Genomic DNA, 27959 nt, shown 5'->3' with positions numbered 1-27959 from the left:
TATAGATGTACCCAACTATGAAACAAAAGTCCAAAAAGCCAAGAATATTTTCTTTTATTTGTGACTCAGCTCTGCTACCCGGCAGAAGCCAGCAGGGGGCGCCCTGTTCAAACACATTATACAAACAAGAACCATCATCACTTGGTGTATATCATGTAAACTTTTTTTCACTAAAAGAGATTTTTTTATGGCTTTTGATTATAATAAGAAACATGGTGGGCAGAATATTATGGAGAAAAAAGAGTGAATGTTTAGAAGCCTTGCCTTCCTTTGACTGCGCAGTTCGCATCATGGAAGACATGGAAACAGAGGAAACAGGAAAATCTTTGTAAAAATATTCTGCCCATTTTACTTAATAACAAATTTCTTCTCCTGCTAGGTTGAAGTTTTCCATAAAACTTTGTGAACTTTCAGTCTTGCAGATTTCCTGTCATGTTGGTGTGTCCATCTTCATTTCTCCAGCCTTCAGGTTGGACCAGTGTTCTGTCAGATCAGCAGACCCATAGTCTATACCCTGTTATCACTTTGATTTTGTACAAAAAATACACTTTAAACTACCTGAACGGGCGTGTATCCCTTCAGTAATGTAACAAAAAACAAACTATGTGATTATTTACTTTTTGTTTTTTTGAAACCTATGGCAATCTGTTTTTAAATTGTTTTTCTGTACATGACTAAATGGATACACGCCCGTCGAGGTAGTTTAAAGTGTATTTTTCATACGAAACTAAAGGGATAAAAGGTACTAGATGTGTCTATGCAAATTTACGTGTTGACTGGTCTGATGCTGGTCTGATAGGTGTTTCTCTCTCCAGCTGGTGTCCATCAGTCATTCCTGTTGGCCGGTTTCTTCCTCTTCCTCCTCTGGTACGGCTCTTTGCAGTTTATCTGTGGAACAACCAGACAGTCAGGATGACTGAACACATCAGATCAGACTGTGTTCTGCTGCGCCCATCAAATAAGCAGATGAAGACTCTCTAAAACATAATTTTCTTCTTCTGCACATATTTTCTGGAAGAGACACAACTACTGACCTTATATGGTGGTTTTGTACGGGAACAGGGGATTCAGAAAAAAATCAAATATGAGTACAAGTAAGTACAAATATGAACCCCGCACAGTTACATTCACATTGCTGTAGAAATTCACAGTATAAGACTTTTATAATAAAGCAGCAAAACAAATCTGAAGACCTTTGAGTAAAATGGTTCATGTATAATAAAAACTGAACACATGTTCAGTGTAAGACGTACTGCTTGTTATAATTTGAATCTTAAATTTTGTAAATTTTAACAGAAAAGTGGAACTCACAAATGCTTTGATAAGGGAGCATAAAGAGCAGCCAAACAGGGGATGTTAAAGACATATTGAATCGTTTTACAAATGTTCTTGGCCAGTATTTTGGCAAACCTTGCTAGAAAAAGGTCCCATGATGAAACCCTTTCTTCCACGCTCAGGAAGCTCTCTCCTGATCCAGTCAGAAGGGGAGCCAAACAGAAAAAAGGACCCATGGTTAATAAATGTTAACTTAATTTGAACAAGAGATGTCTTTGGCTCAAGGCCAGAAAATTATCATAGGGCCGAAAACTGATAGGGTCAAACTTGACTGACCACAGCAAATCTGAGCAGATTTTAATGAAGCATCTATGCTGTCTAAATTAATCATTTATGGTTCTTTATCTTCAGTTGCATAATGATTCCTGTAAGAACAGACACATAATTCTCCCACCTTCCCATGAATTCCCAAAAACGATTTCAAGATCAGCACAAAGGCTGAGTTTGTCCTTTTAATGTTAGTATATTAGGTGAATACAAATACAAGGGAGCTCTGTGATTGGTTGCAAACCATCCCCTGTTCAAAAAACAATTCATTTGTGTATTAAGGCACTTCAGGAGAGTCTCAAAAATCCACACACAAATGCAATGAAGTTTAAATACCACAAGTACTTTGTAATTTAATTTATAATTGTTCATGGACCAGAAGTTTGGGAAATCCTGTCTGTGCATGTGTGGATCTTGTATGCTTGCATAAATCATGCATTGTGAAAATTGAGACCAATCTACCTCCATAAATTCTTGCTTGACTGCTTTGCATACAACAAAGATGCCGACCGAACAAATTTCTTTTTCTAACAACAGGCTAAACAGACCTTTACTTTAAAACAACAGAAAAAGTCTTTAGGAGACAGCACATATATATATATATATATATATATATATATATATATATATATATATATATATATATATATATATATATATATATATATATATATATATATATATATATTATTGTAGGTGCATGTCCACCCTCAAAGACCTGTTAGTCTGCCTTCAAAAATTAAATTAGATGCACCTGTTTTAGGTTGTTAGCTGCATAAAGACACCTGTCCACCCCATACAATCAGTAAGAATCCAACTACTTACATGGCCAAGACCAAAGAGCTGTCCAAAACGACTAAAAACTAAAACTGTACACCTCCACAAGGCTGGAAAGGTCCACTTTTGGAGCAATCATTAGAAAATGGAAGAAGCTAAACATGACTGCTAATCTTCCTCTCACTGGGGCTCCATGCAAGATCAATGATCCTAAGAAAGGTAAGAAATCAGCCCAGAACTACATGGGAGGAGCTGGGACCACCATTTCCTAGGTTACTGATGGTAATACAATAAGATAGCATGGTTTGAAATCATGACAGAGGGTTTCTCTGCTTAAACCAGCGCATGTCAAACCTTTCTTGACATGTTGGAGGATGAAGAGAGCCCAACTGCCCCCACCCATCCTCCCCACCTTCTACAGAAGCACCATAGAGAGCGTTCTGACCAGCTGTCTCACTGTGTGGTGTGGAGGCTGCAGCGCCTCAGACTGGAAGAAGGTTAGAAGAGTACTAAGAGCAGCAGAGAAGATCTTGGGGGCTCCTCTTCCCTCCATTAAAGACATTTCATCCCAGCGCTGCGTGTCTCGAGCCTGTGACATCATCAATGACCCCTCACCATGGACTGTTCTCCCCGCTGCCCTCTGGGAAGAGGCTTCAAAGCATCCGATGCAGGTCCAGCAGGTTCTGCAACAGTTTCTTCCCGACCGCCATCAGACTGCTGAACTATTGAAAAAATCTAAATCCTGTCGCAGACTCTGCATCGCACTGAAAACACCAAACCAAAAATACTGCATATTTGCACCACATATATTAATGCTCTGAACCTCCATATCAATGCGTTTTTTTGCACCATGTTTTCTCTCCCACAGTATTTACATTTGATCACTGCTGCACTTTATGGTATGGAAATATTCATTTACTGTCTGAAAAGCTGTACTAAACAACTTTAATTTTGCGTACACTCTGTTTATGCAAAATTAAAGTCCTGGGCTTAAGTTTGCCAATGACCATTTGGATGATCCAGGGGAGTCATAGGAGAAAGTCATGTGGTCCGATGAGACCGAAATAGATCTTGTTCTATTAACCATGTTTGGAGGAAGATGAATGATGATGATGAGTACCAACCCAAGAACACAATCTCTACTGTTAGTCTATACATGTTGCTGATGAAGATTCTCAGTCATTCAGGTCATAGTCATTCCGTAAAAGTTTAAAAAACAATCCACTGGACTTGGTTTCCAAGGTTTGAAGACGTTTTGCTTCCCCTCCAGGAATTTTGAATTGAGGAAGCTTCCTGGAGGGGAAGCGAAACGTCTTCAAACCTTGGAAACCAAGTCCAGTGGATTGATTTTTAAACTTTTATGGAACATCTATAAATGTTGGCTTGCCTTACTGTTTGAAACACAGAAACCACTCAGACTCCTGTTTTACCTTTATATGTATTTATTCATAGCCACATTTTAAAAATTCAAACTGACCTAATCAGACAAAAACATTTAAAATAGTTTTTATGTGCTGCGTATTAGAGAAGCAGAGCATGACAGGAGAACAGTTGATCAACGACACACAAAAAGGAGAGCGGTGATGTTAGAGGAGAAGCAGCTATCGGGAGATGGAGTCAGGGCTTGGTGCCTCCTTACTGTTGGAGCTGGATAGATCTGAGAAGATAGTTGGAGGAGAGGGAAGCATGCAACGCCACAGGAGGGGGGGGGGCCAAGAGGAAGAGACAGAGTTAGTAGCAGTGGGAGGGTTTTATTAAGACCAATCTGAATGCTAGGAGACTAAACACAGAAGCAACATCACAGCTTTGGCAGGAAAATTAGCTTTAAAGGATTATTTGTGCTGCTTTTGAAAAATTTCTTTTTCAATTGTTCATGTTGGCTCATTGGTGGAACGTGAAACTATCAAGCAATTAAAACTGAATGTTTTTCACTCGCAATTCAGAAAGAAACAGTTAGAGACCAAAAATGATCAGTTAAATCCATCTTTATGCAAAGAAACTAAGAATAACCTCTGATTTGGATAAACTGAACCAAGAGAGGGAAACTGAAGGACAAACTGAATTAAAAACAAACTATAGAGAATAGAAATGGATTAAAATCTGAATATTTGCTAAAGCTGTACTTTAATGTGTTTATTAAATGAATCATTAAACATTATTTCATGGAATCTTCATTTTATTTGGAGATCAATTCAATGAAACTGAGCAGAGGAAATATTGATAAGTTTGATTTAATTTGGCAATAACTGAATATCAATGTTCAATAACTTTAATCAATATACATTACACTGTTAGATTAAAACATTTGTCATTGACTGATGTTCAGGGTTTTATATGTTTTGAGTGTTATGTTAAAGGAGCTTTATAAATTTGGCAGTCTTTCTAAGGCTGTTTATTTCATTTATATCTGAGTGAATTTCGTTTGATCTAAATTTAAAAAAATCCAGAAAATTCACTTTGAAAATATGTATAATATTTTTTATCAGTTTTATATTTCATATGTTTTTTTTTCCAAAAAAAAGTTTTTACATATTTTCTATATTCCAGTTAATTTTGTCAAATTTGTCTTTTGCTTTTCACAAATGTTAATGTAAATTATGTCATAAATGTCAGGAATTGTGTTGTTCAGTTTAAGCCCAATACAAACATTTGCTCTTGACCAGTAAAATGTTACATATTTCCTAACATCCAGCAGACTAATAAAAATCCTCACTCCAGGAGAAACTCTGCCTGAGAGGCTAAGAAAATGTGATTTGTGAAAAAAAAAAAACACAGTTTAAAAGGAATGCGGTTTGTAAAACTTTACTTTTAAGAATTTACTATGTTAAAATAAAGACAAAAATAAAATATCTCAAAATATTAAATATGAAAACATAAAATCTATAAATATAAAAGGTAAAATTTGAAAAAGGAAATCTAAAAGAAGTGGTTGAAAACTTTAAACGATTTCTAAAATAAAATCTGAGAAAATAGTCCAGTTATTAGGAACAAGTATTATCTCTGGATTATATTTTAATGAAATTTCCATTAACAACTGTGTTCCTTGCAAAAACAATGAAAAGATACTACTTCATAAATACATATTAGACATTTTTTTACTTGACTTTTTATTTAATTACACATTAGAAATCAAGTATGTTGATTAGCAGCTGTTCAATTAACCAGGTTTTCAAATAGCAGTTTATGTTTAGATTCGCTCTCTTAATGAAAAGTCAAAAAAAGAGTTACTTATTTTTACTTTTTCTTAATATTAATATAGAGAATATTTATTTTTCAATATGCCATGTGAATTTAACAAAGTAAAAAGCAACACAAACATCTTCTCTAGCGTTATAAAAAAAAAACAGGATCATCCTGCTTGATCTGAGAAGCACTTTACCCCCTGAGCTGTTGCTTTCTGCCACTCCTCTCTCCTGATTGGCTAACAGCAAACACGCCTCATTCCCATTGGTCTCATCTGGCTGATTGTGATTGGCCCATGTGTAGCCAGTGGCATAGAGTTCTGCAGTGATTGGGCTCAGCTGGCTGTCTGTCTCATAGAGCCCCGCCCCCAGAAGATGTTGCTCCACCCCCTGCTGAAAGTCTGGGGAGAGAATAGCACCTCTAGTGGAAAGACATTTAAACTACAGGAACATTACTTCACAGTTGAAACAAGGTTTAAATCACAGCAGGAATGGCTGTTGGTCTGTTTTGTTTGGTGCAGTTTGCTTTCACATTGCACATTTTAGCAGTTCAACTACATCTTATAATAATCCGGTGCAGGCCTGACCCCCAGCATGCTGGCAGCAGCTGCATTGCTGAGCAAAACATCACGTGTGACTGCTGGTTCACTATCACTAAAAGCCCTAAAGAAGTTATCTCCAGTAGTAAGGTCGATTGTGGCTAGTTTGAAATCACACCAGAAGCGACCGCACTGGAGTGGGTCCAGGGTCAGACCATGAAAAGGCAGGTCTCTAGTCATGTTGTTTGCACCAGACCAGGGCCAGCTTGGATGTTTTTCACTCCTGCAAACAAGGTCCCAACAGAGGGGCAAAAAAAAAAACTCTGAACCTTTTAAGACGGACCAAAAGTGGCAGAAATGAATACCCCAGAAAACAAACAAACAAAACCATAACTTTCAAATAAATATAATGATATCTGAAAATAAGCAATAACACAGAAAGAAATGAAAGGGTCCAGTAGAGGATCAATATTCACTCAGCCAGAAGGTTCAGGGTAACCTTCCAGAGGGCTAATCTGGATCCAAAGCATGTTTAGTCTAAACATAACTTTCTGCTAAGCACCCTATCTATTAAGAGGGTTAAAACTTTCCTATCTCTGTGGTTATGGGATGCTTGGACTGCTGGAGGACATACACTCACCGGCCACTTTATTAGGTACACCTGTCCATCTGCTCGTTAACACTTAATTTCTAAGCAGCCAATCACATGGCGGCAACTCAGTGCATTTAGGCATGTAGACATGGTCAAGACAATCTCCTGCAGTTCAAACCGAGCATCAGTATGGGGAAGAAAGGTGATTTGAGTGACTTTGAACGTGGCATGATTGTTGGTGCCAGAAGGGCTGGTCTGAGTATTTCAGAAACTGCTGATCTACTGGGATTTTCACGCACAACCATCTCTAGGGTTTACAGAGAATGGTCCGAAAAAGAAAAAACATCCAGTGAGCGGCAGTTCTGGGGGCAGAAATGCCTTGTTGATGCCAGAGGTCAGAGGAGAATGGCCAGACTGGTTCGAGCTGATAGAAGGGCAACAGTGACTCAAATAACCACCCGTTACAACCAAGGTGGGCAGAAGAGCATCTCTGAACGCACAGTACGTCGAACTTTGAGGCAGATGGGCTAAAGCAGCAGAAGACCACACCGGGTGCCACTCCTTTCAGCTAAGAACAGGAAACTGAGGCCACAATTTGCACAAGCTCATCGAAATTGGACAATAGAAGATTGGAAAAACGTGGCCTGGTCTGATGAGTCTCGATTTCTGCTGCGACATTCGGATGGTAGGGTCAGAATTTGGCGTCTACAACATGAAAGCATGGATCCATCCTGCCTTGTATCAACGGTTCAGGCTGGTGGTGGTGGTGTCATTGTCATAATCCTGGCACTGTTGGTTGGGTTTTTTCCTCTGCTCCTGCTCACCTGCCTAATTGGCCCTGTGGCTGATTACTGCCAATCTGATTCACCTGGTCCCTGCAGCTATTTAGGCTGTTTGCTTTCCTGCCATCAGCGTCAGATTATTCAACCTGTCTCTGTGTGAGTTACTCAGCTATCAAGTAAGTGTTCCATTCAGTGGAAGTTTTTTTGCCCATTTGTTTTTGGTTTTTGCCTTTCTCCCTGTCTGCCCTGCTTAGTTTGGTTTTTGGCCTGACTGCCTGGATTTAGCCTGTAATCGAACTTGGACTGTTTTTCTGACCTTGGCTTGGATTTTCCCTGGATACCTCTTCGGCTCTCGGATCTCAAGGTTTCTGACCCTGCTCTGGACTGGATGTCGGCTTCGCATAATCCCTCACGGACACTTCAGCTCGCTTGCCGTTGGCTGGCGCCGGCTCCCCCACGCACTGTTCTTTGAAGCGGTAACGACCGCAAGCGGTGGACTGTCTCCCCCTGGGTTTCTCCTCTCTGAGCTTCGAACTGAACTCTCAACCAGGTCAGTGACTTTTTGTTGTCTTCTCCACTCTTCATTCTTGTCACTGACCTGAGTTTCCTGTCTCAGCAGAGAATCAGAGAACCCGCTCTGAGGAGTTTCCATCGTCCTCTTTCAGTTATTTTTGAAATAAACCTGTGTTGAAACATTCTGTTGTCTGCTGAATATTGGGTCCAACTTTCAGTTCCCGTTACAGAATAATCTGACCAAATAATGGACCCATCAGCAGACAACTCCTGGCGCGAAGTAATAGACCAGAAGGTGTCTCAGCTTGAGGCAGGGGTCACTGAGATCCTAGCTCACCTTCGCAGCCAGGCTTCAGCTCCTGCAGCTGCATCCCCTTCAGTCGCGCCTCAGTCAACGCCCACACCTGCGGCCTTGCCCTATCGGGAACCGCGTCTATCCACCCCAGAGCTTTACAGGGGGCTCAATGACATCACGATTAAGAATCGGTACCCCATTCCCCTCCTTAACACAGCTTTTGATCAGATCCAGGGGGCCAGGGTTTTCACCAAGCTAGATCTCCGTAATGCTTACCACTTGGTTCGTATCAGGGAGGGGGATGAATGGAAGACCGCATTCAACACTCCCACCGGCCACTATGAGTATCTGGTGATGCCTTTTGGGCTCACCAATGCACCAGCGGTTTTTCAAAACCTTGTAAACGACGTACTCAGGGACATGGTGGGACACTTCGTCTTTGTTTACATAGACGATATCTTCATTTATTCCCGGGATTTGGAGTCCCACAAGCAACATGTTAGAGCGGTTCTTCTTCGCCACTTACAAAACCAGTTGTTTGTTAAGGCTGAGAAGTGTGAGTTCCATGTGAACTCTATTTCTTTTCTGGGTTTTGTCGTCTCCCCTGACCAGATTTCCATGGACCCCTTGAAGGTTCGTGCAGTCACCGACTGGCCGGTTCCTAGAGACAGGAAGCAACTCCAGAGGTTTTTGGGGTTTGCCAACTTCTACCGCCGGTTCATCCGGAATTTTAGTCAGGTTGCAGCACCCCTCCATACATTAACGTCTGCCAAGGTCAGTTTTTGTTGGTCAGATCAGGCAGATCGAGCTTTTCAGAAGCTCAAGGCCGCTTTCACCTCTGCACCCGTTCTGGTTTCCCCCGATCCTGAGAGGCAATTTATTGTCGAGGTGGATGCCTCTAGTTCTGGGGTTGGGGCGGTTCTTAGTCAGGTAGCCAGGGATGGGAGGATTCACCCCTGTGCTTTTTTCTCCAAGAAGCTATCACCTGCTGAAAGGAACTATGATGTCGGGGACAGGGAGTTATTAGCAGTCAAGTTGGCTTTGGAGGAGTCGAGACACTGGCTAGAGGGTTCCAGTACTCCATTTCTGGTTTGGACCGATCATAAGAACCTGGAGTATCTGAAGTCTGCCAAAAGACTTAATCCCAGGCAGGCAAGATGGGCACTGTTTTTTGGTCGGTTCAATTTCTCCCTTTCTTACCGACCTGGATCCAAGAATGTTAAGCCTGATGCTCTGTCTAGGGTGTTTGAGGTGGAAGGGGATGGTTCCAGTGGTGCTGAGGAATTTGTCCTACCGGATTCAGTGAGGTTTGCAGTTACGAAGGTCAGCATTGAGAAGGAGGTCAGACAGGCTCTCCTCAACCAGCCTTCCCCCAGTGACTGCCCTACAGACCGTTTGTTTGTTCCTGCTGCTCTTAGAGGGAGGGTCTTGGATTTCTGTCATTGTTCCCACTTGTTTTGTCACCCAGGTATTTCCAAGACCATTAACATTGTTCGGACTCAGTTTTGGTGGCCTTCTCTGTCTGCAGATGTGCGGGAGTTCGTGGCAGCCTGTGCTCTTTGCAACCAATCCAAGGCCTCTAAAAGACCCCCCTCAGGTTATCTCCGGCCTTTGCCTATCCCGTCCCGGCCTTGGTCCCACATTGCTATGGACTTTGTCACCGGGTTGCCCTGTTCTGACGGTTTCAGTGTCATTCTCACTGTTATAGACAGGTTCTCCAAGATGGTCCACTTGGTCCCCTTACAAAAACTGCCCTCAGCCAAGCAAATGGGCGAGGTCCTCATTCGTGAGGTTTTTCGGCTACACGGTCTCCCCACTGACATTGTCTCTGACAGGGGCCCCCAGTTTGTCTCCCGGTTCTGGAGGGAGTTCTGCTCATTGTTAGGGGTCTCTGTCAGTCTCTCATCTGGTTTTCACCCCCAAACAGATGGTCAGACAGAGAGGGCCAACCAGGAAATTGAAACTAAGATCCGCATCCTCTGTGAATCAGATCCCTCCAAGTGGGCTAGCCAACTTCCCTGGATTGAGCATGCCATCAACTCTACTCCCTCTAGCACCACTGGACTCTCCCCATTCTATGTAGTGTTCGGTTTTCAGCCACCGGTGTTCACCATACAGGAGAGGGAGTCTAGGGTTTCCTCCGCCCACCTTTCTGCACTTAGGTGTCAGCGGGCTTGGCGTAGGGCCCGGAGGGCCATCACTAAGGCGCTGGTTGGACAAGCTAGGGCTGCCAACCGCCGGAGGGTTCCGGCGCCCACTTACCAGGTGGGGCAGAGGGTTTGGCTATCCACTAAGGATCTGCCCCTCAAGGTAGATTGTAAGAAGCTGGCTCCCCGCTTTATTGGGCCTTTCCCCATTACCAAAGTCGTGAACCCGGTGGCAGTCCGCCTCAACCTCCCTAGATCTTTGAGAATCCATCCCACTTTTCATGTGTCAAGGGTTAAACCCGTTAAGACCTCCAGGTTTTTTCCCACCTCCAGGTCACCACCTCCAGCTCGATTCATTGATGGTGACCCGGTTTACACTGTCCATCGGCTTCTTAGGTCTAGGCGGAGAGGCAGGGGCCTCCAGTATTTGGTCGATTGGGAGGGTTACGGGCCTGAGGAAAGGTCCTGGGTCCCAGCCCGTTTTATCTTGGACAGGGATCTGGTCAGGGCCTTCCACAGAGATCACCCAGACCAGCCCGTTGGGGCGTCTGGAATCCGCCCTTGAGGGGGGTGGGGGGTGGGGGGGGGGTTCTGTCATAATCCTGGTACTGTTGGTTCGGTTTTTTTTCTCTGCTCCTGCTCACCTGCCTAATTGGCCCTGTGGCTGATTACTGCCAATCTGATTCACCTGGTCCCTGCAGCTATTTAGGCTGTTTGCTTTCCTGCCATCAGCGTCAGAATATTCAACCTGTGTCTGTGTGAGTTACTCAGCTATCAAGTAAGTGTTTTGTTCAGTGGAAGTTTTTTGCCCATATGTTTTTGGTTTTTGCCTTTCTCCCTGTCTGCCCTGCTTAGTTTGGTTTTTGGCCTGACTGCCTGGATTTAGCCTGTAATCGAACTTGGACTGTTTTTCTGACCTTGGCTTGGATTTTCCCTGGATACCTCTTCGGCTCTCGGATCTCAAGGTTTCTGACACTGCTCTGGACTGGATGTCGGCTTCGCATAATCCCTCACGGACACTTCAGCTCGCTTGCCGTTGGCTGGCGCCGGCTCCCCCACGCACTGTTCTTTGAAGCGGTAACAACCGCAAGCGGTGGACTGTCTCCCCCTGGGTTTCTCCTCTTTGAGCTTCGAACTGAACTCTCAACCAGGTCAGTGACTTTTTGTTGTCTTCTCCACTCTTCATTCTTGTCACTGACCTGAGTTTCCTGTCTCAGCAGAGAATCAGAGAACCCGCTCTGAGGAGTTTCCATCGTCCTCTTTCAGTTATTTTTGAAATAAACCTGTGTTGAAACATTCTGTTGTCTGCTGAATATTGGGTCCAACTTTCAGTTCCCGTTACAGTCATGGTATGGGGAATATTTTCTTGGCATTCTTTGGGCCCCTTGGTACCAATTGAGCATCGTTGCAACGCAACAGCCTACCTGAGTATTGTTGCTGACCATGTCCATCCCTTTATGACCACAATGTACCCAACTTCTGATGGCTACTTTCAGCAGGATAATGCGCCATGTCATAAAGCTGGAATCATCTCAGACTGGTTTCTTGAACATGACAATGAGTTCACTGTACTCAAATGGCCTCCACAGTCACCAGATCTCAATCCAATAGAGCATCTTTGGGATGTGGTGGAACGGGAGATTTGCATCATGGATGTGCAGCCGACAAATCTGCGGCAACTGTGTGATGCCATCATGTCAATATGGACCAAACTCCCTGAGGAATGCTTCCAGCACCTTGTTGAATCTATGCCACGAAGAATTGAGGCAGTTCTGAAGGCAAAAGGGGGTCCAACTCGTTACTAGCATGGGGTACCTAATAAAGTGGCCGCTGAGTGTAGGTGCTCTCTGTTTTTTCTAATCATTGTACCTTCATGTTCCTGTTTGGCTGTGACACATTCCTAGAGGGAAATATGAGCTGGGCTGCTGCCATCAACACCTTTGATCATAAATGATAGATTTGGCTCTGTTTTTTAGTGCTTAGTCCTGTTTCTGTCCTAGATATACAGTAGCTATAGCCTCTGCTTGTACCGTGACTAGCTGTATGTGCTCTCTTTCATCCCTTTGACACGAAAACCGGTTCAGAGTTTTTCAGCTTAACTGTTCCTCTCTTGGACAAAGCCACCTATAGATTTAGTTTACTGTTATCTTTTCTAAGATTTAGATAATACTTTTCCAGGTATTCAGAGATCAGTGCTTCTATGTTCTTTATGTACATCTGTTTTGGCAGATGGCCGCTCACACCAAGCCTGATTCTGCTAAAGGTTCCTTTCTGTTCTAAGGGAATATTCCTTTCTGTGTCGCTGGCTGCTTGCTTGCAGCCTGACATAGTCCTACTCAATTCTAGTCAGAATCTGAGTCTGATACTGCTCCATAGAGCTGTGATTTTGGGGCGTGTTTTGAACGAACCAGGGGAAAAAATGCCTCTGCACTCAATTGGATAGACCTACAACCAATAAGAGCAACGGAGTGCGTGACGTATGTTAAGCGACGCATAGTTGTTGTCAACAAAAATCAAAGCGTGCAGTTGCACGCCTAGAATAAGAAGATGAGCCTTGATCGCGTTTCTCTGTTCCTCTTTTAAAATTAATTTGCTGTCGATATCTTCTAGAACAGACCTAATAGCAGAATCTACTCACCTCAACTCTCCAGCAGCAGCCATTGTTGTTGTCACCCAAGCGCGCTTTGGTGACGTGGTTGATTATGTTACTGTTGATCATCTGTCCATCATCGTATAAAGCCCGCCCTGACAATTTGATTGGCCTGCCAGATATTGTGCTAGCATACTCGCGCTACTGTTGAGCAATGCCAGACCGAACTTCCTGACCTCAAACGTTGTGGGCGGGACTAAGTACGGAATGGCACCCAGGCTAGCTTGCTCGTTGGGGGGATTGCTTTTGAGTCAAATGCAGGCAAATATCTACTGTCTCTACCTGCTCATCCTGGAGGAGTGACTGTTGCAAACCCAAAGACTGGATGCAATCAGCTGGTTTTCTTGAGATAGGAAACTTTGAACCAACCTACTGGATGATCTGACAGTATTTTTATACTTGAGATGCTGTGTTGTGAAGTGATGTGATATAAAACAAAGCAGTACAATGTACTGGTATCACTGATGCTCTTAGAGAACAGGAAGGTGTTGCTCCTAACCTACAGATCCTGAGCTCTGTTGGTGCGTTTGGAGCATTGGCAGTTACCCAGGAGGCTTTTAGTGAATTCGCATGCTCACACCCACCCAGCCGGATCGATTAAAGAAAACCTCCTCCATTCTGCCTCTTCCCAGAATCAAGTCAGCGCTCTCTGTGTGCATTTGTGTTTTACACATGTTCTTTCCTCTGCCTTTTTTTACAAATGTATTTATCTTTTGTTGAACACATAACACTTCCTACATGCAGTTATCCAAACTCCAAGTATCATGGAAACATGAAGCTCTTTTTTGTTTGTTAAACGTTCTAGCTTAGCAGCAGGAAGTGGTTCTGCTTTGCTGCATGATTTGATCAATTATTCAGGGCTGAAAGCCATCATACAGGTGCTCTATGCATTGGTTAGTTGCTTTCAGATGGAGTGAAGCCATACAAAATGTGACAACACTTATATTTTCATCACGTCCAATAGTTACTCTGCATGCAAAGGTATTCAGACCATTCACTCCTTTCCGTTCTGTAATAAACCAGCATAGAGTGTGTCATGATTGAGACGTAGAACTGTAAAGGACCTTCCAAGAATCATTTGTTGGACCATTTTTTTACTGCATTAGAGCTTCTAGTCTTTTTTCTCCTTTTGGAGAATGAAAGCATTTGTTCTCGGCTTTCTATGCTGATTCACTCAAATAAAATCCATTGCCAGCAATAACTTTCAGAAGTCATTCTTAAAGTAATCAGAATCTAGCTGAGTGTGATGTATGCTCAGTATTAATGCTGCTGTTCGGCGAAGGCCTTAAAGGTTTGTTAGAGAAGCAAAGGGACCAAAAATCAGAGCAGATAGGCCATGAATAGAATAGTGGAGCAAAGCAAGTTTAGCTTATAAAATAATTGATATGTGATATGGAGTGAGTTCTGTTCCATTATTGTTGCTAAAACATGTTTTGGAAATAAGCATTAAAAAGAAAAATGCAATCCAAAAACGAACCTTTCTTTAAACAGAAAAAAAAGTAAATTTACCAATTTTATTTTTCCAACTTATTTTGTAATATTTATATTCCAAATATTATACTTTTATTTTTTTCCCTTTTTTAATTCTCATGATCTGGCCTGTTTGCTCCTCCTTAATTGGTTATTTCTCTCACCTGTCGTTTTTCCTCCCTGCCTCAATTATAATTTATTCCTCTCACCTGTTCCCTCTGGTTTATATTCAGTTCAGCCTGAGCATTCAGGGCCAGATCATTAACTGTCTTTCTTTTAGTCTGTCTGTTTAGTTTTTTCCTTGGTTCATGTCCTGGATCCTGGCAGCCAGTGACAGACAGGGACAGGATCCAGATCAGGCAGGAACAGAAACAGGAGGCAGGATCCAGACTTCCAGGCATCAACAGGCTCCCAGGAGGGTTCAGAGTCTTACTGGGACCAGAAGCATGACCAGTAGGTCACGCACAGGAGCAGACAGGATCAGGTGCAGACAGGCAGGCTCAGTGGAAGAGGGTAGCCGAGACAGGACGTAGGACCAGAACTTGATGCAGGACCTTTAAACTGGTCTCCTCCTGGAGCCAGGCTTACTGAAATAAAAACTCAACCTCCCCGCATATAGAGCCAAAAACCCAGAGGACTCAGCGGGGGAGGAACAGTGGACAGGCAGGAGACGAGACAAACACAAAACCCTCTTTCCACTGGCTGCTAGGATCCAGGACATGAACCAACACAAAAACTAAACAGACAGACTAACAGAAAGACAAGCAATGATCTAGTCCTGAATGCTCAGGCTGAACTGAATATAAACCAGAGGAAACAGGTGAGAGGAATAAATTATAATTGAGGTAGGGAGGGAAAACGACAGGTGAGAGAAATAACCAATTAAGGGGCAGCAAACCAGAGATGGCAAAAGTACTCACTTTCCGTACTTGAGTAAAAGTACAGATACTTGTGTTAAAAAATACTCTGGTAAAAGTGGAAGTACTGATTAAACTTCTTTACTCAAGTAAAAGTAACAAAGTACAGGCTTGTAAATTTACTTAAAGTATAAAAGTAAAAGTAGAAACCACTTTTTTCATGCCGTTGCCTACATTTTAAATGGATGTCTGCCAATAGGACTAGATCTCCGTTGTGTTCATTTTCAATCATCTCGTCGTCCATGCTACTATGCTAACGCCACCGCCACCAAGCTGCAATGATTTGCCGCAAATGAATACCGCCGAGTCTGTCGATTCATCTTGTAGTGGTGCGTCAAATGCAACGTAGATTCCCATCCAATTAGATTGAATTTGGTATTGATGACGTGAAAAATAATAACGGTAACTCCATTGAAATGATTCAAAACTAAAGTAACGAGCCAATTTTTAAAATGTAAGGAGTAGAAAGTACAGATATTTGTGTAAAAATATAAGGAGTAGAAGTAAAAAGTCGCCATAAAAATAAGTAGTAAAGTAAAGTAAAAATATCAGAAAAATCTACTTGAGTACAGTAACAAAGTATTTGTACTTCGTTACTTCCCATCTCTGCAGCAAACAGGCCAGATCATGACATTAATAAATGTAATATTATCAATTTTTATTTTTATTCTTTCTTAAATGAAGTTTGAAAAATGATATTTGAAAAAATTTGGAAGAAAATCTGATAAAAAAAAAAGCAAAGTAGACCTAATAAGAAAAACTTTTTTTTATTAAGAAGTGTTTCAAAGTTTTATTTCTTTATTTATTTTTTCTAGCAGCAGTACTGAAACAAAATGCACTCCATACCCTTTAAACAGACAAAGTGTGGGTTAATTGGGTCTCAGCCTAACGTTGGTCTGATTACAGATATAACTTCCAGCCGAGCATCTCACCTCCCGCTGGATCCCGCTAAAAAACAAGATCAAAGGCTAAAAAGAGAAAATAAAAAGGCCAGACCCGGCCTGAAAAAAACAAAACTATGAAAACAACTGAAAAAATAAATAAATAATGGAATGTCAAAGAAAAGAAACAAAACGTTCAACAAAACCAGACTTAAAAAGGATGGAGAACCCCACATGCACAGCTGCAACCCTCAGACATTACCTGCTGAGGAGAAAACTGTTCAGCTGGATTTGAAAAAGACAGCGAGGACACATGAGGACGCACTAGAACGCACCCTCACCTCCTGCCATGCAACTTCTCTTCTATGTTGTGCTTCTGCACTCCATTTTAAACCTAAGATCTTCTCGTTTTCTCTGTTAGTGATCAAACATACTTGGATCATTTTACAGAAACAAGTAGAAGCTGTTTACCTTTTATTGAGGGGGGGGCATAGGTGCTCTGCTTCCTCTGGGCAGCATCTGAAGCCTGCAAAACATAACTCTAAAGTAAATGAGTTTTTCTAAATGAGTTTTTGTAAAGAAGGAATTTAAACTTATAACTAAGACTAAACAGCTATAATATAATTATCCAACACAAAAAGCACATTAAAATCTCAGTAATATAATGTTATTTAATAAGTCTTCCTTTAGACATATTAGAAAAAGTTGAACAAACTGAACCATCTTTACTCATTTCAACGCCATGATCAATGATTGCCAAAATAAAACCATTTAGATCTCTCTGTTATCAGTCTTTAAAGGAATAGTACACCCAAAACATGATTAGCCTTCATTTTCTACTCACCCCCATGCTGAACAACACTCTGGAGTACTTTTTTGATATCTCAAATGCATCTGGAGATCTGGGAGGCTTCTTGCTGTCTGCTGACATTCAAATAATGGAGGTCTATGGTGCCCGAGGCAGAAAGGTCCATAAAAGTCCACAAAAAACGTGTCAATATTCCTCCATACTGCTCTTCCAATGTATTCCAAGTGTCCTGAGTGGGTAGCATCCAGAATTTACTCGAAACGAAGTCATTTAGAATGTTTTTAGAGCATAAACAGTAGTGTATAGGATTTCCTAAAAGCGCGTTCACGAGTCTACGGAAACCGCGGCAGACCAAGCCAGATGAAAGTGCGCATTCAGCTCGGCAAAGAACTCATGCTCTTCCTCAACACTGAAGTCCTCAGACATTTTTCTTTCGTTGTTTCTTTCTTTGCACAGGTAAACAGCACATTTCTTCTTCTACGCTTGCATTATCGGCAGAGCAGACGCTGAATGCGCACTTTCATCTGGTTTGGTCTGCCGGCTTCCGTAGCGTCATGAACGCGCAGGTGCGCGCTTTCAGGAAATCCTATACACTACTGTTTATGCTCTAAAAACATTCTAAATGACTTCGTTTCGAGTAAATTCTGGATGCTACCCACTCAGGACACTTGGAATACATTGGACGAGCAGTATGGAGGAATATTGACACGTTTTTTGTGGACTTTTATGGACCTTTCTGTCTCGGGCGCCATAGACCTCCATTATTTGAATGTCAGCAGACAGCAAGAAGCCTCCCAGATCTCCAGATGCATTTGAGATATCAAAAAAGTACTCCAGAGTGTTGTTCAGCATGGGGGTGAGTAGAAAATGAAGGCTAATCATGTTTAGGGTTCACTATTCCTTTAAGGCATTGGATAAAATTATATCATTACATTCATATTATCACAAATATAAATTACTTACTGTAGTTTTGACAATTTCTTTCAATATACAAATTTAAAATCAGTCTTCAGAATTCAAAATACTTATTCTGAACAAATGACTGACAAAGATTAACTGTGTCAGCATCAGTTCTGGTAAAATATTGGTGATAATGTGTATATATATATATATATATATATATATATATATATATATATATATATATATATATATATAGTTTGAATTGTTTGAGCGTGCAGCTTTTAGGAAACATTTGTGCTCAGCCTGTTAGTCAATAGATGCAGTTAATAACCAGGTCAGCCATTGTGTGGGGGGGCTTTAGCTCGGGGCCCTGGGCAAATTGAGCAGCAGGAAGTCAGACATGTGGACACTGCAGACTACCCTCCAGTTTTAATAGAGAATACTTTCTGCACCTTTAGCTTTTCTCATATCATCTCTCTGATTCTGTGTGTCGTTGCAAACAGTTTTCCAAACCTGTGGCTCTCCAATGGCATGCTGTTGGTCTCCAACATCTGTGAGAGAGATGAAATAATGAGTGATTGCTTTACATTCAAACTAAACATTAAAACATTACATCTTATCACTGATCTGCTTTTTAAAGCACACAGAACCTAAACCTTTCTGTCCCTCCAGCTATGTTATTTTCTCCTCCATGTGACTTTAGACCACACAGTTCATGTCTCATCTAGATAACATCCTTTAAGATCACAGTAGAGGAAGAAGTTTTCCTAAAAACTGGTCCTTGAATAAATTAAGATGTTATGCAAATCTCCTGTAGTTTTACATCCCAAGGTATATATTTAACATTTTTGGTGTATTGTGGTCATTCTCATATCATTTTTACACATGTGTTCTTTTTAGCTCATTGTGCTTCTTACAGTTTCATTTTTCTGTGAAGTTATTTCTTTCATGCAATCCATTTGTAGCCTTTTCTATTTACTTTTTTATTATTATCTTATAAATGTTATGAGCAGGAAACGCATTATTAATTTTGACTGTATGGTTTTCAGGATTAATCCGTCTTGTCCTGCAGTAGTGTTGATTCTATCTTCTATTACAAGCTGTTAAACAACCTTTGAAAAGAGTCTGTAGTGTGAGTAGGCTGACATGCTGAATAATAATGGAAACAGCCCGGATTTTATAACAATAACCTTAGATAGTTTGATACCTCATAAGGTTAATTTATGCTGAATGCTTGAAGTGGCTTGAGTCATATAGCGAAGCTTATTTGATCACATATAATGACTTGTAGGGGGAGGAACGGTGAGTTCACTCCTTAGTATGAGAAGTATAGAATATAATAAAACAATGATGATCATGGGTTAAATGTAATAAACCCCAAACCCAATTGAAAATATGGGAATAACTTGGCAAGAACAGTTAAAAAGTATTTACATATCCGTGTATATATATAAATATATATATATATATACACAGCTTTGTATCTGGATATATATATATATATAGTTCAGGAGTGTGTTCAGAGAAGTCTTGTAGCAGCATCTATGCTGTAATGTTAAAGGTCGGGGGGACAGAAAGCAGATGCCTTCCTTCTCTAGACAAGGTTGAATGGAAGATCATGAGAGATAAATAAGTTCACACAGCCTCATTCATGCCGTGAACAGAAGACAGTTGTTGTGAAATGTTTATCTGGCCAGTGGAAGACATATCAACCTAACAGGGAATAGACTTGATGAACTGTGATGAAAGCTGTTTCCCTCCAAATGTTCAAGTTTGAGAAAGATCTTTATGTATTGGGTGGCTTTGTTCCCCTGGGAGGAGTACAAATACTTTCTAACTGTACTTAAGTACACTTTTTAGGTATCTATACTTTACTCCATTACTTATTTTTCTTCCTACTTCTGAATTCTACTCATTACATTTTCACACAAGTATCTGTACTTTCTATTCCTTACATTTTTTTAAAAATGTTACTCGTTACTCTGGGCTTTGGTTTAATGTTTCTAAATATTTATTTCCCGTCATGTGCTCGTTCCAATGCAGATCATTGGCTCCACCCACATCTAGTGAAAACTAGTGTAATTGGATGAGTCATAGAACGCAAACACTCATTGGTTAGCTAAAGGAAATCATCAGAAGCAAGCAGGTGTTCTTCAAACTGCTAACGTGAATTGTCTATGCCATGCTACAATGATGGATTCAGAAAAAGATGCTGAAATGTCTGAAAGGTCGGACACAGGCGAGAGCATATCGGGAGATGGAGACCAACAAGTTCTCCCTCATCCTTGGCCCTATCTCAGAGAATTTTTAGAAATAGTTGAAAAATTTAGATTTCGGTTCATATAGTGGCATCTGGCTGCTTATTTTAAAGGTTACTTTATACTTTTATACTTTAAGTAGTTTTTGGAGCACATACTTACAGGTCAAGTTGATACTTCAACTTTTACCAGAGTGTTTTTAAACTGCAGTATCTATACTTCTACTTAAGTAACAAATATGTGAACCTTTGGCACTACTGGATTTTGTAAAGTATAAATGTATGTACTGAAATGCTTCAGTCAGAGAACTCTCTCTTCGTCCAAGGATGTGAAATAATGTTAACATTATTTCTTGCAAGAAATGTTTCTTATTTTGTTTTATTGCTTTCAACAAGGTCAGATATTTACATACACCTATGCATTTTTATATGGGAGCAATATTGTTGCAAAGTTATTTACAAATGTGTGTGGAGAATGTGTGTGTCTGTATGTAGATTTGTGTGAATGCAGCGGGATTTGATTTGTCTGTCTGTACAGGTATCTGCAAATGTGTAAAATAACTTGTGTGTAATCGATTTGCAAATGTGTAAAAAAATCCACAAATCTGTATTCAAATCTACAAATGTGTGTTAGGATTTGCAAATGCGTACTAAAATCTACAAATGTGTAAATCGGTTTATAAACACAGAGTCACTTAAATCTGAAGAATTTGCTCTTCTATCTGAAATTATATTATGACTAGTGGAAAAAAACAATTCATGATATCAATCACATTCTGGAGAGTCAAAATGCCTTTTAAGATATCTCAAATGGCATCATGGATTTATCATTTAAAGTTTCACTCATCTGGAATCATAATCAATATATCTCAAAGTTAATTTTGACGAGTCAAAACTATATAATTTGATATCTGAATTACGAAATACCCCCTAGTTTTGTCACTAAGCTATCAGAACACATGCCCTGCAATATTTACGATATATTTTTTGTTCGCTTTTCTTGGAAAAAGTTGTTTCAAAATGCCACATTATAGAAAAAACTCAGCAGTATGGAAGGTGCGGAGAAACAAGAACTTTGGGCAGGGGAACACCACCAGCAGAAAACCCCAATTAAACCTAAAATGTTTCATTGGGGTTTTGGGCCATTGTGAAAGGGGTTTATCTCTGCTTCTGTCTTCTTGAACCCCAGTCGGCCTCAGCAGATGGCCGCTCACACTGAGCCTGGTTCTGCTGGAGGTTTCTTCCTGTTGAAAGGGAGTTTTTCCTCTCCACTGTCGCTACAAGCATGCTTAGTATAAGGGATTGCATTCAAGTCAGTTAGTCGATGCAATCAGCTGGTTTTCCTTAGAAAACTTTGAACTAATCTGACTGTATGATCTGGTTGAACTGTAAAGTGTCTTGAGATGACGTGTTGTGAATTGAAGCTATAGAAATAAACTGAATTAAAATTGAATTGAGTTCCCTAAAGCTAAAGCTCAGGAAGCAAAGTGAGTGAGCATAGTTGACAAACATGTTCTGGCTAATAGTGCTACTGCTGTTAGTGAGCCTTATCCTCCCAGTTTTCCATGAGGCATTATAGCACAATCAGAACTTCTTTAGTAGCTGCATCACTGCAATCAGCTGGTTTTCTGGTATTTCAGCAGTACTGCCAGTAGATGGCGCCACATCGGCTCATTACTGCTGGTGCTGGGGTAAAATATTCAGGCTCTCAGACACTAACAGGCTTGATGCCTTTATAGCACCTATTTAATTCATTAACCAATTTGATTTTGGTATTTTTGGTAAAGTAAATATTGTAAATATTTACCTTTTGGATTTCCTTTGTTATATAACAAATGTTATACAAACTGAGAAATGTTGAAGACCCTGGTTTAAACAATTTGAGAAATAATTTTTTGCCTTGTTAGCTTTTTATGGGATAATAGAGACATTTTTTAGAAATACAGGCACCCAACTGTGGATCAGTAAAGTATGTGTTTGTAACATTGAAACAGGCGGTGAGTAAAATATAGAAAAGCCACATTTGTTGGTGTTTAAAAGAAACATAAACTGGAGTCAGATTGTTTTTGTGCACTTCCTGTTTTTTTTTTGTTTCTAAAAGCAATTAATATCAAATTTAGTGGAGGATTTTACCTACTATTTCTAACCAAACCCTCATAATGGAATTCCTTTGTTGTTTTTTTTTCTTTGCTTTAACAATTTAACAAGAGAATTTAATTTGATACTTTCGAAAACAAATAATTTGAATCCATTTTAGCTGCTGTCTTAGCAAAAAAATATTAAAATAACAGCTGCAATGAGTTCTTCACCTTGTTTCTCAGCTGCTAGCAGACGGGGGGACTGAAGGAAGCCAGATCATTGCAATAAAAAGGAGCAAAAACACTTCAGCTCTCTCCAATTTGTAGATGATATTGTTTTCTTTTGTAGTAGAAATGATCAAACTTGCAGCGGAATTGAACACAGCAGTGCTGGAACCCGACTCTGAGTGAAATAAGCCTCATTATTGAATCAGTCAGCTCCTCTGTGGAGGGATGTGCAGGAGCTGAGAGCAACACACTGGATGCTCAGATCACTTTACAACCAGTGATCTAATAAAGCATCCATTATTGCAGCTGCTGCTATGCTTTTCATCTATCTCCATGCCTCTCACAATCTGCTCTCTGCGTTTCCTCACCTGTCCCAGGTTGTCTGTAGATCTGCAGGGTGGCGGGGGTCGGCCTTCTTCGACGGATCTGAGGTGAACAGACAGATTTAGGGAATTATAAAAAGAAATGTAGTCAATTAAATGTAAAATGTATTCCAGATCCAATGCTTGGAGGCTCCTCTTCCCTTTTTCAGTGCCCAAAAAGATCCTCAACATTTTAACGCCTACACAATTAATTTACAACATTCAGTTACTTCACTCCATATCTATTTATACACAAAAGTCAACTAACTCTAATCAATTTTAATGTTTTTAATAACATCTAATTGGTTTAATGATTTAATTTCCCACATAGATTAATAAAGTACTTTTGAATTGATTTGAATTAAATTTTTGTTTGTTTTTTGAGAATTGGATTTTTAATAACATTTAATTATTTCATCTAATTGTTTCATATATCTTTTAAAAGTGATTTCTATTTCATAATTATCTATTGAAGCATATATTTTATTTACTTTATATCTATTTATGCCTATAAAATGAAGTTATTATATTCATAAAAATGTATATATATATTTTTTATTGCCATTGAATTATTTAGAAAATCATTTTAACTCTATTTTGAATTAATTGTGTATTTTACAATTTAATGGTATGTTGTTTAAATCTGCTAATAAATAAATCTCTCCTGACACAGTTGACATTCATATCTATGTGTTTCATGTACACTCACCGGCCACTTTATAAGGTACCCCATGCTAGTAACGGGTTGGACCCCCTTTTGCCTTCAGAACTGCCTCAATTCTTGGTGGCATAGATTCAACAAGGTGCTGGAAGCATTCCTCAGGGAGTTTGGTCCATATTGACATGATGGCATCACACAGTTGCCGCAGATTTGTCGGCTGCACATCCATGATGCGAATCTCCCGTTCCACCACATCCCAAAGATGCTCTATTGGATTGAGATCTGGTGACTGTGGAGGCCATTTGAGTACAGTGAACTCATTGTCATGTTCAAGAAACCAGTCTGAGATGATTCCAGCTTTATGACATGGCGCATTATCCTGCTGAAAGTAGCCATCAGAAGTTGGGTACATTGTGGTCATAAAGGGATGGACATGGTCAGCAACAATACTCAGGTAGGCTGTGGCATTGCAACGATGCTCAATTGGTACCAAGGGGCCCAAAGAGTGCCAAGAAAATATTCCCTACACCATGACACCACCACCACCAGCCTGAACCGTTGATACAAGGCAGGATGGATCCATGCTTTCATGTTGTAGACGCCAAATTCTGACCCTACCATCCGAACGTCGCAGCAGAAATCGAGACTCATCAGACCAGGCAACGTTTTTCCAATCTTCTATTGTCCAATTTCGATGAGCTTGTACAAATTGTAGCCTCAGTTTCCTGTTCTTAGCTGAAAGGAGTGGCGCCCGGTGTGGTCTTCTGCTGCTGTAGCCCATCTGCCTCAAAGTTCCACGTACTGTGCGTTCAGAGATGCTCTTCTGCCCACCTTGGTTGTAACGGGTGGTTATTTGAGTCACTGTTGCCCTTCTATCAGCTCCAACCAGTCTGGCCATTCTCCTCTGACCTCTGGCATCAACAAGGCATTTCCGCCCACAGAACTGCCGCTCACTGGATGTTTTTTCTTTTTCGGACCATTCTCTGTAAACCCTAGAGATGGTTGTGCGTGAAAATCCCAGTAGATCAGCAGTTTCTGAAATACTCAGACCAGCCCTTCTGGCACCAACAATCATGCCACGTTCAAAGTCACTCAAATCACCTTTCTTCCCCATACTGATGCTCGGTTTGAACTGCAGGAGATTGTCTTGACCATGTCTACATGCCTAAATGCACTGAGTTGCCGCCATGTGATTGGCTGCTTAGAAATTAAGTGTTAACGAGCAGTTGGACAGGTGTACCTAATAAAGTGGCCGGTGAGTGTATATTGTTATATATTTTAGTCCTCCATATACCTCAGGTATGACATAACATGATTGCAAAAACAAATTAATAGATAAAGAAAAAATCTCATGACCCCCAGAGTGTCCTGATCCCTCTTTGGGTTCCCCTGTTCTATAGGACCTACATCGGGGGACTGTGTGTGTTGCTTACCACCACCCTGTTGAGATAACAATAACTAGAACATTTCTGTTTTCCGCTACTCTACCAGCTTTAGTTTTTTCTTTCTTAGTTTATGATGCCATATTAACTGTCCAGGTGGACTTTTGCAACATAAAGACCCTTTTTTCAAATCAACCTAATCAAACAGTTTATGAAATGATAAAAGATTTGTTTTCATCCCTCAGAAGCAGTTAAGATGTTTCAGCTGCAGCCTGCAGACCTCCAGCGTCGCAGCGTTTGCCTGCTGGCGCTCATCTGGTGAAGTTAACTACAGCGTCCCACCATCCCCGCAGATAAAAGGTCCGGTGTTACACCATATTCTGTGACCCAGCACATATTGTTACTCAAAGTGCTCTGATGGATTCTCCTCACCAGGCTGCTAAGCCTAACTTCACAGGACTCACAGACAAACCTCTTAAATCAAAGCTTTTGCCATTTTTTTGTTATTGATACAGGCTACAAAGTAGTGAACGAATTAAAACTTTTATCACATGAAAGATCACAGATGATAAATTTGGTTCTTAGAAAGTAAATCCATAAATAAACAAAATAACTCAGGCCTTTTTTTTTAAAGAGATTTCTAAGAGTAACAGTAGTGCTGCCTCTCCTCACCTTATAAAAACCAATAAAAGCAAAAACCTTCAATTCATTAATCTTGTGTTTATGATGTTTATATTAGAAGTTGTTTAACTCATCTTTTCAAACGCTGTCCATTCGTCAAATATCTTCGTGTTAGAAACAAACATACAGAAGAGAGACTGTCGGGAGATATCAAGTCACATTTTGCTCCAAAAAAACGAACATTAGCGATCAGAGACAGCATATCAAGGATTCTAAGCTGTCGTTCTTTATACTTTTTCAACAACCTTTAATTTTATGCTCTGTCTACTTTTTCTCATCATGGTATTTTTATCTGGTCTCGTTCTCTCCGGCTTTGTCAACATCCTGGAGAGAAATATCAGCTGTGCTGCTGCCATCAACACCTTTGATTATAAATGATAAAGTTTGCTCTGTGTTTCAGTGCTTAGTCCTGTTTCTCTCCTATATGGGCTCAGCTTTTACTGTGTTCTCTTTCATCCTTTTGACATGAAAATCAGCTTGTATGTTTAACTCTAGACCTGGAGCTAGTTTACAGTTACCTTTTCTTACCTGTAAGCTGCTGTTGCCTATGCATGCACAGTGTGATGAATTACTGAAGAGCATCACAATGCAATACTGTCACCACATTCTCATCCAGGAGGATCAAATTCTGCAAAGTCAATGACATCTGATTGAAGTTTCTCTGTAAAGTGCCAAGAGATGAGGTGTTGTGAATTGAGGATTTTGTAATAAACTGAGCTGAATTGAACTTATTAAGTTTTTTTACTCTCATCTGAGGGCCTGATCAAGACTTGTTGTGATAAACTGTTGTAAAATGTTCGTTATTTCCTTAAAGGTGAGACAAAATGGCGGCTCATAAAGCTTTTATTAACGTGTGGAAATGTTGAGGTAACCCTCACAGAGCAACACTGCTGGTAAACTAGACTCTGTTCAGGTTCTGCAGGCATCAGGCCTCCATTCACCAAACTCCTAAAGACGACGTTTTAGAGCTTTATGAAAGAGCAGCTTTTGTTCCTTCCTTCCGCCTTCATTCAGATGCAACATGACTTTTCTGCTGATTTCTATGCTTCAAGATTTTATGGTTATTAAGGGAAGCAGTAAACAAGCTACAATAAAATAAAAAATATTGTGGAGGAAATATTTTCAACTCCAACAAAAACACACAAAACTAGATGAAAACCAACACACACATATTAGTTCTGCACCCACAGAAAATTCCAGACAAGACTGACCATAAAGAAGACTCATTCAGCCCCCTCTACATGCATGAACCTTCTCTTACCCCCACACTCATTCAAAACTCTGAAAGCTGTGCAGATAAACTCACATGTTCGGCGGCCTGTGGGTCAATCTGCCCCTGCAGAGGAGGCACAGCAAACTGGATCTTCTTTGGACTGCCGGGCTCCATTATCACTGACTGGGATTTAGAAAGAAGGACAAACAGAGAGAGAGAAAGTGTGCTTGTGTGAAAGAAGGAAGGCAGGAGGGAGGGAGGGAGGGAGGGAGGGAGGGAAAGCAGAGCAGAGAGGGAGGGAGGGAGTGGTCTCCTCTCTGCCGATGGGGTCCATTATCACTAATTGACAGACCTAGAGAGAGATGGGAACAGCAGCCAAGGCATTGCAGCACTTTCCAAACCACTATCTGATAAAACTGAAATCTTGCTCCTTTTTCATGTGATGCTCTGCTGTGCGCATGTTTACATCTCAGAGCTCGTTCTGCAGCCCTTAATCAGTTATGAGCATGGGATTGATTTTTATGACAATTAGAACCAGAATCGTTGATATTAGCAGAGAAATACTTTGATTAGATTTGAGTTTTGGAGTCAGAGAAGATATTGTAATTCAGTTCAATTCAATTCAATCCAAAATGATAGAAGAAAGAGTAGAGAGAGTGGAAATTACATGTTCATAAGTTAATTTTAAACAGGTATCGTAGGTGTTGAAAGCTGTAGGCAGGAAGGATCTTCTGTAGAGGTCTGTCTTGCACCGGTTCTGGAGAAGCCTCTGACTGAAGACACTTGTTTTTTAACAATTCTTCAAAGAGGATGCTCACTGTTGTCCATAATGTTCTTCACTTCATGAAGAATTCTTCTCTGAGAAATAATCTCCAGAGCTTCTGGAGGAGATTCTAGAACAGATCTTTTTATCAGCTTGTTGAGTTTTTTGTAGGTCATTTATTCTGTTCCTGTTATCCTGGCAGATGATATCACACTCTCCACAACAGACTAATAGAAGATCTGCAGCTTCTTGCTGCAAACGCTAATGGATCTTAGC

General features: G+C 40.6%; 1 protein-coding gene across 2 annotated transcripts; it reads right to left on the bottom strand.

Annotated features, from left to right (window-relative positions):
• Positions 1 to 29: 29 nt before the first annotated feature.
• LOC119783909 (protein phosphatase 1 regulatory subunit 1C-like) lies at positions 30 to 27187 on the bottom strand. Of its 2 annotated transcripts, XM_038285644.1 has the most exons (6): positions 27014 to 27187; positions 22990 to 23047; positions 18572 to 18609; positions 16819 to 16873; positions 5759 to 5962; positions 3809 to 4036 (listed from the first exon to the last, which is right to left on the bottom strand). In XM_038285644.1, exons 1-6 carry the CDS (start codon positions 27092 to 27094, stop codon positions 3981 to 3983), a joined length of 492 nt encoding a protein of 163 aa, XP_038141572.1. In that variant the 5' UTR covers positions 27095 to 27187; the 3' UTR covers positions 3809 to 3980. The 2 variants fall into 2 exon arrangements, with proteins under 2 accessions (XP_038141573.1, XP_038141572.1); XM_038285645.1 differs by lacking the exons at positions 3809 to 4036; positions 5759 to 5962 and adding an exon at positions 30 to 888.
• Between the last annotated feature and the right edge of the window lie 772 nt (positions 27188 to 27959).

This window comes from Cyprinodon tularosa, unplaced genomic scaffold (genome assembly GCF_016077235.1).
Source record: "Cyprinodon tularosa strain WSP-4 unplaced genomic scaffold, ASM1607723v1 ctg213, whole genome shotgun sequence".
NCBI classification, from domain to species: domain Eukaryota; kingdom Metazoa; phylum Chordata; class Actinopteri; order Cyprinodontiformes; family Cyprinodontidae; genus Cyprinodon; species Cyprinodon tularosa.
Note: the sequence above shows the minus strand (reverse complement) of the source record. Positions and strands in the feature narration are given on the sequence as shown.

Excerpts from the sequence above, each read along its gene's own strand:
- LOC119783909 (XM_038285644.1), bottom strand. The coding sequence starts at position 27,094 with ATGGAGCCCGGCAGTCCAAAGAAGATCCAGTTTGCTGTGCCTCCTCTG. Across the intron at positions 23,048-27,013 it reads ACCCACAGGCCGCCGAACAT|ATCCGTCGAAGAAGGCCGAC; the intron begins GTGAGTTTATCT and ends TGTTCACCTCAG. Across the intron at positions 18,610-22,989 it reads CTACAGACAACCTGGGACAG|ATGTTGGAGACCAACAGCAT; the intron begins GTGAGGAAACGC and ends TCTCTCTCACAG.